This window comes from Canis lupus, chromosome 34, assembly GCF_003254725.2.
Source record: "Canis lupus dingo isolate Sandy chromosome 34, ASM325472v2, whole genome shotgun sequence".
In the NCBI taxonomy this organism is placed as follows: domain Eukaryota; kingdom Metazoa; phylum Chordata; class Mammalia; order Carnivora; family Canidae; genus Canis; species Canis lupus.
The window spans coordinates 38,300,186-38,316,860 of record NC_064276.1 but is presented as its reverse complement, the minus strand read 5'-3'; the positions used below and the strand labels follow the sequence as shown (position 1 = coordinate 38,316,860).

Below are 16,675 nucleotides of genomic sequence, written 5' to 3'. Positions count from 1 at the left end.
TTGGAGGTTAGGGAGGAGGTTGTTTTAACATCCAGATCAGAATGGTTGAGGATCAAAACTACGGAAAGTCAATGAGGATTAATAAGAGAATACATATGAGATAGATAAGAGATCCATGAGAGAAGATCCCCAGAAACCCGATTTATTAAGGAAGGGTTTTCCCACAAGAAGTCACTATGAATGTATTGCTATAGAGGAGTGATGTAGTCATACTTAGGAATAAAGCCAAGGTGAGAAAGACAAGGTGGTACATCAAAGGAGAAAGGATAGAACAAGTTTGCAAATAGAAAAATAAAGGTTGGGGTCATGGAGGGCAGAGGTGAGGGAGGAACTTAGGAAACTTAGGATCTGCAATGAGCTGTTCTTTTTCAAAGAGGCTAGTAGAGACAAATGTAGGTAGAGGGTAGCCTTTGTAACGAAGTCACCTTAGCTGGGTAAATGCACCTTGATGAGTCCTTTTACCTGATGTACAGAAGAGAGGTTAGATGATTTGGACAAGATATCTAAGGCTGAATCCTCATAAGAAAGAAACAATAGTATGAACCTCAAATCACCTCTCCACTTTTCTGTTTTGTTGGTCTACGCGGCGAAGAAGGATATCATATTTCCTGTAGGTGAACATAGTTCCCTTCACGTCAAATGTATGTAAATCTATAGTTTGACAATTCTTGGGTTTGGGTGAAAATAATTTTCTGATTTAGGAGAGGGAAAGCAAATGTAGTTTTAATAATGGATTTTAACTGTGGAAAATTCCAGGGGAAATTGACAAGACTGACTCTTATTGATGATTATTGTCTTGATTGCTTCTTCCCTCTTAAGATTTTTCTCTGTAAATAATGAATTCTTTAGCTTTAGCTCTCATTATCAGAGCTCTCAATCTTTCCCCATGTTTCCCCATGTAGTTTTCATAGTCTTTGAAACAAATATATCAGCTTATTTTTCAAAGAACTTTTTGGTAGCCAGGAGAAAAAAATACTCATAGTTCTCTCTCCTTAACACGTGTGTTCACATCTGCTGGACAGTCCAATTCTTTCCTCCTTCCCTTCCCAAAAATGTTTTGTTGGAAACTGTGCACACATTGCTAAGCTTTTTTGTTTTGTCTCCCAAGACACTGTGTAGACGATGTGCAGAATGGCAACCTGATGTAGACACAAGATAGATGAATGTTAAGTGGAGTTGGGCCGTCAACTAAAGGATTTCTCTATATACAGTCTTGCTCACATGGTACCCAATTAACCTTTTATCACTTTTTAAAACATACAGAGCTTCATGGCATGAGCTCATTCATCTTTGCTAAAAGCCTTCGTGGGAATTTGAACAAAAGTAGTTTCCATTAAATTTTCTTCAACTCTAATGTGCAGCCTTTTATTACTTCCTTTTAGGTTTTTCTTCTCTCTCTCTTTCTCTCTCTCTCTCTCTTTTATTAATAGCTGTTCTTAGGCTTTTTAAGGCTTAGAGTGAAAAAGTATAGAAATAAGTCATGTAGCAAAGTGTGGGCCCTGAGACTCAATCTCAAAAAAAAAAAAAAAAAAAAAAATTATGGCCAGAGAATCAGAGATGCAGTAGGTGTTTTGGGCAATGGATAAGGAAATTAGTCAGAGTGAAATCAGGTCTCTCAAAAAAAGAATCAGAAGACAGTCTACTCTATTGCCATACAATTTGGGAAGAAACCCACAGCCACCAAGAAAGATACCTAGAAGATGCCGAGACAACCACTTGTCTTTAAGACGCTGTACATGGTAGAAATCCCTGGCAGCACTACGGTGGCCTCTACCAAGCATTTGGTTTGGGTCTCTAAGTCCAGGAGCAGATGGAGGCATAACTCCTGTTGTTGCCCTTTCCTGACTCCAATCTAGACCAAAATACTCAGCCACTAGAGTTCTTTTCTTGCTGCTATTTTCTGATTATAGGACTCAGCAAACTTATTATTCTTAAGCTATTTTGATATTGAGTGGCGGTTAGAAACTAAGGTTATAGATAGGAATATTGTTTATAACCCAAAACCCCGTGGCGGCGCACGTGAGAAGACTGGGATCCTAAGCCAGAGGACTTTCCCCTCACTGGATGGATAATTTTAAACTTTTTGGCAGCTTCCTATTTGGAAAAAAGATGTCACAAACTAAGGGGGAGGCAGGTTTAAATCACAGGCCTGTAAGAAGACAGGCAGAGGTCGTGACCGTGCACTATGGTTTAGTTACCATCTTGCTTTTCTACAGTTTTGTAGATTTCAATGGCTGAAAATAAAATGTTCTTATCTTTACAATAAAATGTGTCCATTTTATTCAAGTCTGAAACATATCAAAATCTTGACTTGTTCGGGATAAAATAAAGCTAACCTCCTCCTTACCTGTTATGACAATTTAAATTTCAGATGGAGCAAAGATTTAACTATAAACAGTGAGGCTGTCAATATAGAAGAAAATTTGATTAGATTTAAGTTTGAAATAAGGAACATCTTTCCAAGCAAGATACCAAATCCAGAAAATAGGAAGGAAACACCGATACATTTAAATGCTAAAACGCAAGCATTTCTGCCCTGCACAAAATAACAAAAAATTCAAAGGAAACTTGAGCAAAATTATTTGCAACACACATGACGAAAAGTACTGATTTTATTTATCTATAGACAGCTCTTATAATTCCATAAGAAGAGATTAAAAAACAAATAGAAAAAATATACAAAGTAAAGGAAGACATTTAATATAAAAAGAAATACAATGGCTTATAAGCATAAGAAAAGATGCTTCACCTCAATTTAAAAATGCAAATTAATACAATAATGACATTTCTTTTATGTTAAAATGGAAAGATTAAAAAAGTGATAATTACAATTTTGGCCAGAGTAGAGGGAAACAGGCACTCGAATACAATGTTGGTGGGAATGTAAATTTGTATAACATTTTGAAAAATAAGTCAGGAAATAGTAAAAGAAAGAAAGAAAGAAAGAAAAGAAAGAAAGAAAGAAAGAAAGAAAGAAAGAAAGAAAGAAAGAAAGAGAATATCTTTTGTTCCAACCTGTCCATTTATAAGAATTATTCCTTAAATGTACTTCCACTCATGTGTACAATGTTCAAGGATAACATTCCATTGCTTATAGAAATTTCTGTTTTTCTCTGATTAACAATGATTTTTTTTTGTTGCTTTTTTTTTTACATCCTTCCCAAATTCAGCACAAGAATTATAAAAGTTATACAAATCACACTTTTTTTTTTCACGTGATGGAAATCTGTCAGATACTTTATCACTTTCCATTTTATTCTAGAGCCGTCTCTCCCTGGGTCCCCAGCGTCACATGATGAAGCTGGACTGATTGTTTTCTGGCTGTCTCTCATCAGACATTCGGGTGTTCCCTTGATTTTTCTCCAGGATCCATATCTCCTTGGACTAATAGCACTGCATTCATATTTTGCTTAGACATAAAATTATAGGTTGATCATAATTTCTCCTTAAAAAAATATGAAAGCCTTTATTCAAGGCATTTATTCTTATGGCTTCCAGGGCTGGTGTGGAGAACCCCTTGTCTTCTTCTCTGGAAGCTGTGAGGAACTTCTCTTCTGATGTCCTGACATTTCATGACGGTGGGGCTTGATAGGATGCTTTTTCTAATCCGTTATAGAAGGCAGTTGGAAGGCCCTTTCACTTAATAAACTCATATCTTTTAAATCCAAAACATTTTTATGTATTATCTCTTTTATTACAATCCTTTTTATTTTATTGTAAAATCATAACAGTGGTACAGAGAAAACTTATGGAATAAATGTTTGGTTGAAAACATCATCATAAGAGAAATATTCTGGAGAGAAACACTCAGATTAAGAAATAGAACTTTACAAATCACCCTAAAGTCTTCCCCAAGCACCATCTCAGTCACATCTTCTTTCCTCTCCTATAAATAATCACCATCTTGGGGGCTTGTTATCCACCTTGCTTTTCTTTATAATTTATCACCCAAAAGTACTACCCTAAGCAGTAATTTTTAAGTTTAAGTTTCTTTTAATTTACATATTATCCCACCATATTTTTTAATTTATTTGTTGAGGAAACCAAGAGATGTAATTGGTAAAATGTTCTGTAGTTTGAATTTTGTTGATTTCATCCCCATGGTGTATTTTAACCTGTTCCTTTGTTGTATTTATTTCCTGATTGATGGACCTACAGACTTCATTGGATACATTTTGGGGTGCAAGACCTCTTCAGAGGTAATGTTCAGAGTTTCTATTCAGGACGCACATGGTAGCTGGTTGTTTTTTATGATGATACCAGCCGTTGACACTAGCAACAGTTAGATCCATTAATTCATTAGGAGTGAGAAAGGGTGCAACTCTAATACAATGATTCCTTATTTTATTAGCTGAAATAGCTTCTATAAAGTGTAAATTCTTTTCATCCACTATTTGGCTACTTAGTTATACAGTTCATAGAGGAGTAGTAGGGCAAATTCTTTAATGCTTCTTTTTAGTTATCAGTTTTCCAAACAACGAGTTGAATTCCAATTATCCTCCGTAAGTGACAGAAGAATTTGCCTTTAAACAATTACTAAATTACGGATTTTAACTTGATTTATTTTAATTAATGGAAATTATTCTTATTGATGCTCAAACTGTCTTATCTTTAGATAGTTAGATAGTGAGATATGAAAGTTGGCTTCTGAGTCTTTTTTATGTATCCAAAGAAATCTTTGACAAGATGTTCCATGTTCATCTTGTATAGTTTGTCCCCTGGTTTTCTCTCTCTCTCTCTCTCTCTCACTCTGTGTGTGTGTGTGTGTGTGTGTGTGTGTGTGTACCCATGTGCACACGTGCATAGGGAATGTCATTTCAAGACCACGATCTGAGCTCTGGAGATGCTCTTTGCTCCAGGCTTGGTTATTGTTTGCATAACATTTTTAGTGTTTATTCTAACACTTCCATTTTAAAATCCAAACCATGGGGTTTTAACTTGACCTCTTGTATCTTGCATCAGAATATCCTTTCTTCTGCATTAAGATGGCTGGTTCTCAAGACAGTGGAGATGATAGAATTAGCAAATCACAGTATTCCCCATGTTATGTAATTCTTGTTGTATGGGTTAACAGTCTCAGGGCAGCAATAACACTATTATCAAAACCAATATGATGACTATAATGATGGTTTTTATGTGTGATTTCCCTATTCTCCTCACATTTTTAAAATAGTTGTACCGTGTCTACATTGTCAAAGCATAGAGCTTTCCACCTTACCCTCATTTAGTCATAGTTCTTTGAGCAAATATATATTATTTGCCCATCACCAGTCCTTATATCAATGTCACCATTCTGCTTGGCCAAGGGTGATGGTCTGTTAAATTTCTCAGGAAGTGTTCATAGGAACAATATTACCTGTGCTCTTGAATGTCGATTAACAGTTTGTTGTGGCCTTCATACTTGTGTCCTAAATAAAGTTAGTTTATGGCAAGATATAAAAATCATTGGCTCACATTCTCCTTTCTTGAGCCTCTTCATATGCTATTCAATTTTCTTCTGGCATAAAGCATTGTTTTCAAAAAGTCTGATGGTTAATTATATTATGGGAGTCTCCATTATAAGAGATTCAGCCTTTTTAATCTGGATGTGAATGCTCCAATAATTTTTTCTTTGATATTCAATAATCTTCCTAAATATGTCTTAACAGTGGTCATTTTAAATGTTTTCTCAGATACTGAGTGCACCTTTTCAAAAAATGTAATTTTAAATATTTTTCTATTATTGAGAATGTTTTCTAATAATTGTAGTTTTTATTGTATTCACTCAGGCTCATTTTGATTTTCCTTTCTGAAGACTCCACATATACATATGTTGAGTCTTTTTTGTCTTTTTATTTGAATCTTGAATTCTTTTTCTTTTCTGGATATTTTGCCCTTTTTACCTTCTATTTCTCTTTAAGTATTTTTTAAGCCTTTTAAGGCATTCTTTGGTCTTGTGTAATTTAATCTTTACATTTGAAATCATTCTTTTATTTATAAATCTTTTTTCAGTTTTGTTAAAGCATCTCTTAACTTTTCAAATTCTGATTTATGTTATTATTCATAGGTTGTATTATTTCCTTAATATCTTTTAGTTTATTTAATTTATATCTTCCAAAAATGTTTTAGAACTACTTAGCTATTATCTCTCCTTCTATTCTTCTTGTTCTGGTAGGCTTATTTTTTTTTTTTATACCTTTTATATTTTTATGAGGGTTAGGGAAAGGAAAGAAATAAAGACATGTTCTCAATCCACAATATTTAATCAGCCCCGTTTTCTTGTGGATTATCTTTTCTTATTGATTTATAGAAGCTCTCTATCCAACTCAATAGTTAAGTTTTTATTAATTATACATATTGTAAATATTTATTTTTAGTATGTACCAGTCATTTCAAAATATTATTTAATTTATTGAGATTTTCATTTCAATTTCTTATTCTTTCCTTTATGTTATGCTGTTTTGTGTTTTGTTTAATAAATTCTTTCCTATTCCAAGGACATGGCAATATTATCCTATGTGTTCTTCTAAAACATTTAAAATTTGCTTCATATTTATAGTTGCAATTTATGTAGGATTAATTTTGTATATAGTATGACACAGAGAGCTGTTTCCCCCATATAGATAGCTGAAAAGTTTATCCTTTCCTTTTGATGTGTAATGTTTAGTATACACCAAATTGCTCCTTTTCCTTAGGTCTGTTTAGAAGTTTACTATTATTCTTCATTTGTTTCTTTTGAATTGATACTACTCAGTTTTAATGACAGTAGCTTAATAGCGGTAGGTGAAATAGTTGCTCCTTATTCTTTTGCTTCAAAAGATTTTGGCCAATCTTGACCTTTACCCATCTAAGGTCTAAACACAAACACAGAAACAAACATAATCTGTGGCAATTTTGATTAGAATAGCTTTAGATTTATGGATACATTTGAGACTTATTTTTATTTACTTCAACTTTCTCATAAAGCAGATATCTAGTGTGCTTTCATGGAACATGTCGAGAAGAATTTTAAAAAAACAATATATAGTGATCCCTGGGTGGCTCAGCAGTTTGGTACCTGCCTTGAGCCTAGAGCGTGATCCTGGGGTCCTGGGATCGAGTCCTACATCAGGCTCCCTACATGGAGTCTGCTTCTCCCTCTGCCTGTGTCTCTTCCTTTCTCTGTGTGTCTCTCATGAATAAATAAAATCTTTAAAAATACACAATATATACATATAGTGACCCCAACATATATATGTAGGCATACACATTTGCACATGTTTGTATATGGACAGAATATTTGTAGAAATAGGTATACAAATTAGCAACTGTCAGTGGGGAAGGGGGAGGGGAGAGGAGAATTGGGATCTGAGGTGGGAAGGTTTTTTACTTTTCACTATAAAATATTTTATCATATATGGGTTTTTTTTTTAACCTTGTGCATACTTTTTCTCTTAAGCAATCCCATTTGAAGACTGCAGTTGAATGGCCTATATCAGCCTCTTAATTATGACAGGTGATTGTTGTGAGAGTTGGGGAAAATACCATAGTGACAGAAGCACATTCTGTTTCCATAATTTCTTTCATTTAATAAGCACCAGTAACTCAGAAACCTCTAAATAGGGGTTCTATTTTTTAATGTATTTTTTTAAATAGGGGTTCTAAAGGTAATTATCCCAATTTTATTACTCAGGATGACTATTACATCATTCAAATATTTTAAGTGGAAGAAAACAGTCTTTAAATTTATCTGATAATGTCTCTTGTGCTATGTGTATAGAGAAAACGAAGACTTAATCAGTTGCTTGCTAGTAATTAAAGAACAAAGGCTATCATTTTTCTATCATTGGTAGCTCAGTGACTCATAATAATAGATCCTTAATAAGTGTATCTAAAAGTATTGATAAGCTTGTGAGGGTGGTATTACTGGTTTGTTATGGGGTATGATACAGAATCTAGGATATAGTTAGTGCTCAGTAAATGTTAGCTGTTAATTTTCTCAGTATTATACATACTATTTCTATTACCATTGTTCCAAAACTTTGTCCTCAGCCTGATTCTGCAATAGTATCTTTTTTAAATTATCTGGGTAAAAATAAAAAAAAGTATGTTTATCACTTTATTGGATTTCATTAGTCTGGGATGGATAGAAAGATTTCATAACCTGGAAAAATGTGATGAATCTAATGAGGTGGAATTTAATAGTATCCAATATCCTGAAGATAACACTCAAATGATTAAGGACAGGATGAAGGCATAATTTGCTCAACAGCAGGGCGTGTGGAAATTTTCAGGAGTTTTTTTTTTTTTTTTCTTTTTTTTTTCAGGAGTTTTAATAGGGAGTAGGTCTCAATCTAATGGCCACCAAAGAAGATAACATTACGATAAGTTATATTAAAAGAATACAGTTTCTACAATGAGGAGATTGTTAATAATGCTGTATTAGATAGGGATCAACCTATACCTGAAGGATTTATTATATACAATCCTAGACATCACACATCTTAAGAAATACAGGCTTGAGAGACTATTAAAAAAAACTAGTGATCAGAATGGTGAAGACTAAGCTATTTTGTATTAAAAATGGGAATTTTTCTCTGAGAAGAAAATGACTCATGGAAGATATGAGGGTTGTCTTCATATTTTTAAAAGGAAGTCATGAGATGGAGATTTTATGATTTTTCAAAAGAAAAGATAGAATAACAGATGATTATAAGGAAGAAATTCAAATGGTCTCTAAAGTAACCACTTGCTTTAGAATTGCAGACCAGTGGTGTCGTGCAGTAATAAGGTTCACAACCACATTTTGGGACTGTGGTAGAGGATTAAGGAATCAGCTAAGTGGCTGGATCAGATGAAATTTAAGCTGGATATTTCATGTTTGATTTATTTTGGCATAGTGTGGTGTGGCTTCAGATATGGCTATATTTATTGTTGGGAAGGATTGTCACACACCTGTGTTTATTGATGGACTTGGTCAATAGCATTCAACTAATATTGCTGTGAACTCAGCCAATACTGTTTTATGTTGACTATTTTGAGCCATATTAAATAGCTAAAACAAACTATTGTATAATGATTTGGTATGCTGAGTAGTACAGAAGGAAATCTGAATAGCTTACGTGTTTAAACCTAGTCCAAGTATGGCAATAGTTGTATTTTATTGGTAAGTGTTTAACATTAAGCCTATTGTGTTTCACATTCAGCACATTGGCCCATGGTGAAAACCATTTATTGAATACATGAATGGCTAATTCTTCCCATTGCTTAATGAGGATGCTAGCTGATAGCTTGCCTGAGGAATGGAGGGAGCCAATTCCTAAGGCGCAACTTCTTTAGATCCCCTGGACACAGTCCCCACAAATTCTGCCTTTAGGAGAAGAAGGCATAAAGAGCAATGGGAGTGGAAATGCAAATGGGGGTGGTGGGAAGGTCTCCTCTGGTACAGAGGAAGTCAACTCCAAGACTGAGGCTGAATATTTTCAGGGAGAGAGAGAAATGTTTTAAGGGGATATTCAAGGAAATTCTCCTGAATTGGGGGAGTAGGACGTATTTCAAATTATGGCACTCTGCTGGAAAATACTGTATTCATGTAAACATTTATAGAATATATTTGGGACTGCTTTTTGAACTCAGAAATAACATTCTGCAACCTGTAAAAAACATAGTAAAAATGTAATCATGTAAAACAACATCAAACCCTAGAAAACATCTAAACCTTTTTGTGGAATGTGAAATTCTTTGAAGGTTGTTTGGAACTGTTTACTTGGTACTGATGGCTCTGTGCGGCCAGAGACCAGCAAAACAGTGACAGTTCTTTTATTTAGCCACTTGGAAATAATGATCTTTAGGCCATATTTTGGGAAATTCTATGATGTCTTATTTGTTTAACTGTATTCTTACCCGGGGCTATGTACAGATGAGCGATGCCCACACTTCACTCAGTCCTCCCTGCCGAGATCATTATTGATTAAATAGAACAAGAACAAGAAATACATCATTCTAGATTTTATTTTTCTTTGTTTCCAGGGACACAATTTGAACGAGGCCTGGATCAAGGATTAAATTCATTGTCTCATCCTAAATATTATTAATCTTATTCTCCAAGGACAATGGATTATGGCTTAAAGAGATTTATTTAAGTATCCTCTCTCTCTCTCTCTCTCTCTCTCTCTTTTTTAGAAGTGGCCGTACATCTCTACAAAAAGAACTATTTGGAGGCAAAAAGTCATTAATTTAAAGTTGAGAACTTTTTCTCCCTTTTTTTCCTTCCTCATTTCTTCACTCATTCCCTTTTTTCTCCTTCCTCTTTCTTCTTTCTTCTCTGACAAGCTGTGCAATAAGTGAGCTCAAGTCCCTGAAATTTACTCTCCAGATTCTTTCCCTGCATTCACCAGAGGTGAAGAGACCATAAACTGTCATTGTTTCCATCAAATTGGACCTATCACCACATGTGTGGGCAACACAAAGAAATTGGAAAGGAACATTTATCTTGGAGATGTTTTTGTGTGTCACACAGAGAAGGAATTATTTCTGAGTTTAAAAATAGCCAACACAACTTGGAAAACACGGTAATATTTATTCATGATAATAAACGTGTTTTAATGAAACCCACGGATGTCCAAACACAAACTGAATCATGACACCCGATGGCCTTTTTTACAAAAACCATGACATATGTCCCAGTAATTTGCTAAATGAGATGAGTGCAGGAAAATGAATCAAAAACACTAAAATTCTTTTAAACATTCCATCTAATATAGACATCAACCCTAGACGTGGCATTCTAAAATGTTCCCTTTTCCTTAACTTCATCTGCTGAGTTTTTGTTACTATACCTTTACACATTTCTTTAAAGCTTTAATTGTTATCGTTCGCTTCAACCAAAACTGCTAGCACTTTGGCTTGACCTTCTACAAAAGATTAAAGTCTATAACATTAGTACAGATGTCGTAAGATATACAGAGTCATTTGTAAATGTGTGAGTCTGAAAGGGCCCTCACAAACATCCAATAAACCACGTACCAAATAATGTGTATATATATATATACCATGTGGTATATATGACGGTTGACTAGAAAGAAAAACGATATACTTTCTAACTTATGTTTGTCTCTAACAACTTCAGACTCCTTTTAAGTTAAATTTACCTATTTGGAAAAAAGTTAAAGTTTGTTAGAGATTTAAGTTTCTATACTTAAATACTATTAAATTTGATGTCTAAAAGATTCTTTGTTGTTTTCCAAAAATTCACCTCACTCTTTCCTAGGAATAGTTTGGACCCATTTGCTGCCATACAAAAATCAAACTGAATGCCAGAAGAGACCTTTCTAAATAAGATTTTCTTACTGGAAATTTGTAACATGGTCATCCTGTTGTATCTTTTCAATTGAATTATCAGGATCTGCAAATTTAAAAGAGACAATAAGGTTGATAAGTAAAACTAAATCCCAGGGAGAAAGGCACTTACACCCTGCACACGGTTAGTCCAGTCTGTGTACTCCATAACCTTTGTCAAATGGAATTGATTTCTGGCCTGTGTACAAATACATCAGAGGGCCAGAATAGAGTCAAATCGGAATGCTTTTGAAAGAGAATCAAGGTGGCTACCAAATGTTTCGTATCAGCAGGATATTTCTTTAGAGGCTTCTGTTGGAAATTTGAAGTGTATGGTATCATATCACGTGCAGGAGAGGTATAAGGCTGTTGGAGAAATTCCCTTAGTTTATTGACTAAAAAGCCAACACAATTGTCTTTAACAGTAAAGCTTGACAAGATAATTAAATGAATGATAACAAAATCTCAGCAGGGAAATGCCCATTAATTGAATTTATTTGGGAGCATGTTTTCACAAGTATAGCCAAATTATCTAATTTTCACTCACATTAAAAACTGATAGTCTATAACAACTAATTACTAGAAATGAAGAAAAAGGCCAGTACTTTGAACCAATAACACAGAAGAAAACAAACATCAAAGGATTGCCATGATATTTGACAGCTTCCTAAAAATTCCATTCATCGTTTTGCGCTTTGAAAATCTTTCAGTGAAACTCGCCAAAGAAAAAAATCCCAGTATTTTCTATGTAGCAGTGCCTTTAAAGCTGAAACACATTTGCCACTTTCTTTGCATCTTTTCACAATATTAGTATGTGTGTCAGTTTGAGTATGTCAACAGGTGAAATAACTGAGAAGAATATAACAATTGAGTTTTGGCATTTCTTTTCTGTAAGAAAATTAGTGCATTGTTTTTCTCTTTTGTTTTACATATGGTAACTTATTTTAAAAAATTTGGTTGCAGTTTTCATGTTGTACAGAACTAAAAAATCAGAATTAATGCATCATTATGGTCAACTTTTAAATTTGAAACGAGAAATGAAATAATCTATACTCTGCTCAGATTTTCCTCTTTTAGCTGCTAGCATGATCTCTCCAAATTCAAATTGGATAGTTTTAATGCTCGAGCAAATAACTTTCCAATTTTCATAAAGATAATGATGAACCTTGTGATACATCTGTAGCAGTCAGCCAGATTTTGTTCAGAGTCAACATATTCAGTAGAGATTTAAAACTATGAAATCTGTCACTTTCATATTTCTAACCTCATACTCTGGAACAACTTGAATCTGGCGAAAAACACCTGGCGATAATTTTATTTGATAACAAAACAATGAAATAAAGTCCATTTTGACCTAATGTTTGTATAAATTCTAAGCAGCCTTGACGATCTGCAATTTGATCTGAGGGAGGAAAATCTGAATTAATAAGGAATGCCAAAAATATTCCTTTAATTTTGTAACTTACTTTTTTTCTGAAGAAAATCGTCTGAATAAATACATTTTAAAGATATTGGTTAAAATTTAACAATATTCAAAATATTTCTTACATTTAAAAAGTATGTTTCAGCTTTAAAAACAGTTCTTAATGTTCTGTTTATTGTGGGAAATCATTTTACACTCAGAAAACTAGCTGCTGTAATTATAAAACTAACAACTAACACTCATTCACAATGACTTTATCACGACTTGAGAATAATAATAAAACCTAGAACTGCTTTTTTTTTTTTTATCTTCCACAAAGTTGATACTACATTAATTTAGAAAAAAGACCAGGACTATGCTTTGTTTTCCTAAATCATTTCCCTAAATTAATATGACAAAGATGTCAGTTATGGCATATATAGGTAGATTGATAGGTAAATTTAGAGCAACAGATATGCAGAGAGAGATAAATATGGCCATCATTAAGATATAATAGAATGCTTGATTTTGCCAAGTGAAATAATGTACATGAAAGATTTCACTCATGTCTTATTTTGTTGCCATTTCTATTTCTTTTTATCTTTTGTTTAATCAGTATATTAAAAGACAGTTTTCGGATTAGCAGTATTTCAGATGTTAAGCAATTCTTTGTCTTGGCTCACATTGGCAGTTCACAGTCGAAAAGCACAACCACGTCAGGCAAAAACTGCATGTAGACCGCTCTGGGTTTTGAAGACTTTTTGTTTCTCACAGAGATTTTTATTTGAAGTTATAGAGTAATATCTACATCTAATTGATAGTTAATAATTGGGAGGGGGAATTACAACCAAAGAAATTCCTTGATAGAGAAGGTTTTATCTTTTAGTGTCAGCTTAATGTCTTGCTCGGCACTTTTTAATTCTCTTAGGAGGATAACTTTCTATCCATTACTTTGTGATAGTTTAATCACCCTTCTACTATGAACCTAGCTCTTCTCATTCCATGAAATATTGCACATTTATTTCCAATAGAGCTTTTCTCTGATGATGAAAATTGGAACCTGTGTTTCTAACTGAAAACAATTGGCACATTTTATTTCTACGACACTTGCACATAAGAGATATTTAAAAATACAAAGCTAATACTTTCCATGATTCCTGGGCTTATAAATTCATAATGTCAAAGTTTCATCAGTTTCATCTTAGGTGCGACTTGCCTTCAAATACACTTGTGTTTTCTATAGAAGTTACCTACGTGTCTTCAAAAACCCAACTTGGTCTAGAAAAATGACTCTCTGAGACAGTCATGTTTCTTTTGTTATTTAAAAAAAAGACAAAACAGCAATAAACATTTTAGCTCTTTAATGAGCAAAGATCATGTCTCTTAGCATTGGACTAATAGTCATTATCCAGATTATCTTTATTTCACGCAATGACCAGTGACATGGCCAAGATGTACAAAGTTGTTTCCATCAAGTAGTATACAATTTTTTTTTGTATAATAAGCTTTCATTCTTGAAAAAGAGTAACTGAAAAGAAAGGTTTCTGTTACTGCAGTTAGTTTGTCAGAGAAAGTTCTTTGCATTATCTTACAAACTATCAAAATTGCTAGTCATCTGAAAAAATGTAAAAAAAAATCACATAACTTTAGTCTAATAGAAATATAGTACAGGTAAGAGAGAAAGTATTTATCAGGATGTGCTCTTTAAGTCCATCTCAATTTTTTTTTAATATAAATGTACATCTGATTACATATACAAACATTTGGAAAGGTCTGTGATATACTGTTACTGGTAAACAACAGGGGGATGAAGAGTTTCCTGTGGTCTTAAAGTATTCATTTAAAATCACACATACGTGTAAGACTAAAATCCTCCAGGTGTTGACTCTCCTTCTAGGTTCTGTATCTATGTTGTACTCTACTGAGATCGCGTGGGTAAATTCCAGTGAATGAACCTCAGTGAGAAAGATAAGTGATATGAGGAGGGACATGACTGTATATTGAATTCTTATTAGTAAACATTTTGTCATGCAACATGAGTAAATCAATTAACTGAGAACTGTAATCAGAGTGGTAATTTGGGGCATATCCTCATATCATAAAAGACTGTTGCAAGTAACTCTTTGGACACACTTCACCTTTACCAAAAGGAACAAAATACAGAATAACAAAAACCACAGCAAATTATAGATCCTGTAACACATGTCCAATTAGGGCTGTATTTCTATAAATTATTTAGACTGGAATGAAAAGAACATTAAAAACACAGGAATTTTTTTCCTGGGATTCATATCAGCGAGTATTCACCACTATACCTATAGTTTCTTCAAATACCTTTAATAACTAATTCTTCCTATTATCAAAACTACTGTGAATTATTTACTTCTAATTACTTTTGCCCCTTAAAATCTTCTTTAGGTTTTGCCAATTGATAGAGGAAGCTTCTATTAAAGACTCCAATGGGATGAGAAGAATTTTAATTACGGCTTAATCAGCAGCACAGCCACCAAGCATATAAATTATCATGCACATCGTGCTAAAAATATCCAGTTTCCTTTATCCCCACAACTTTATACTGACAGCACTTATGTGATAATGTTGTACCTGCCAGTCTTTAAACTTCTTTGTTTTACTGGCAAATTTCAGCATGAGCCTCTGCTAAGGCCATTAACAGCATTGGTGCTTTGTGTACTTATCCAAATATGTAAATATGGTCTACACAATAAAACGGCTCCAAATAAAAACTGGTGAAAATTATCTGACATTCCATTGGTGTGTCCCTTGTGCATATTCATGGTTGTTTTTTTATTTTTATTTTTTATATTTCAGACATAGTTCTTTCCCGTTTGGTGTTCCACATGCCTAATTCCATTATGTAACATAAATCTTCAAAAAATTAATTCTTGAATGTGAATGAAAAAGTATCATTCAGAACAATTGCCTCAAGCAATTGAAATTCATTTTTAAAGTTGATTTGTGTATATATGTACAATTGAATTTTTTTTTTCAAAACCCCCAAAGTTCTTGATATGTATATTCACATAATATTCCTCCTTATTTAAATAGTAAGAGTCTTGTAGGTTGAAAGCCAAGGAATCTTCAGTAATCTTTTACTGCAATCCATCAAAAAAATAGAGTTTGTTTCTCTTATCTGGCTATACCCTGGTTGTTGAATGTGAATGGGGGTGGGGGTGGGGGTGGGGCAGAGTATTGTTCTGTCCTCCGGTGAATGTGTTGAATGTGTGTAAGGGTTGAATCCCTGGTATAGTGTTGGGGATCATTGTGATGGTGTTGGGTGTCATTAAGGGAACATCATCAGGTGACCTCCTCATAGCTAGTGTGTAATCTGGGGGGCAGGCGGTCCGAAGAACCACCTCATGTGGATGGATGGACTCACATTCATGATCCAAATCAGTGTGCTTCATTTGGAGGGACATGATCTCCTCTTCTTGTGCGTGGGTCAGATCGTTGGTAGTAGTGCGCTGAGGGCTGCATCTCCTGTGAACATCGTGTCTCCTCTTATCCTTTTTGTAGTATAGGGCTGCAAAGGCGAGGATGTTCAGAAACAGCAGGGAGGCTCCAACTGCAATAGTGACGCTCAGCTCTGTGGAGTAGTCCCTTTGATCCACTGAAAATGGACTCGGTTGTTGTTTGGGATCATCCTGCTTGGCAGTGGGAAATGCTGATGTGACAGGTACAGAATTCTTTCTCGTAGGTCTGAAAGTGATGTCAGTCGATGGCACTTTAGTTGTTGTCGAGGTATACTGGGAAATGTCATTGAGATTATGCAGATGAGGTACCAGCTCCAACCAGAGGTTCACCTTATTGGCTCTGTAATGTTCTTTAACTCTTGGTTTTAATCCAATATGGAGATAAAGTTGATCTTTCTGGGAATATCTGGTCCATGCTACTTCTTCAAAGCGGTTGGGTTTGGTATGGATGAATTTCGTGTCTTGAGGGACTGGTTGATTTGGGTCA

At 34.2% G+C, this 16,675-nt stretch overlaps 1 protein-coding gene and 1 long non-coding RNA gene across 10 annotated transcripts in view; one reads left to right on the top strand and one right to left on the bottom strand.

The window, feature by feature from the left end:
• Window positions 1-15,454, top strand: part of LOC112645979 (uncharacterized) — a 24,712-nt gene extending 9,258 nt beyond the window's left edge. Inside the window, exon 3 of the long non-coding RNA XR_003127389.3 lies at window positions 15,116-15,454. This is a non-coding gene — a long non-coding RNA (uncharacterized LOC112645979). The remainder of the gene's footprint in view (window positions 1-15,115) is intronic.
• Window positions 10,518-16,675, bottom strand: part of NLGN1 (neuroligin 1) — an 817,938-nt gene continuing 811,780 nt past the window's right edge. For all 9 annotated transcript variants that reach the window (XM_049105692.1, XM_049105691.1, XM_049105690.1 and 6 more), the window contains one exon: window positions 10,518-16,675. In XM_049105692.1, the coding sequence (XP_048961649.1) occupies window positions 15,853-16,675 (823 nt within the window). In that variant the 3' untranslated portion in view covers window positions 10,518-15,852.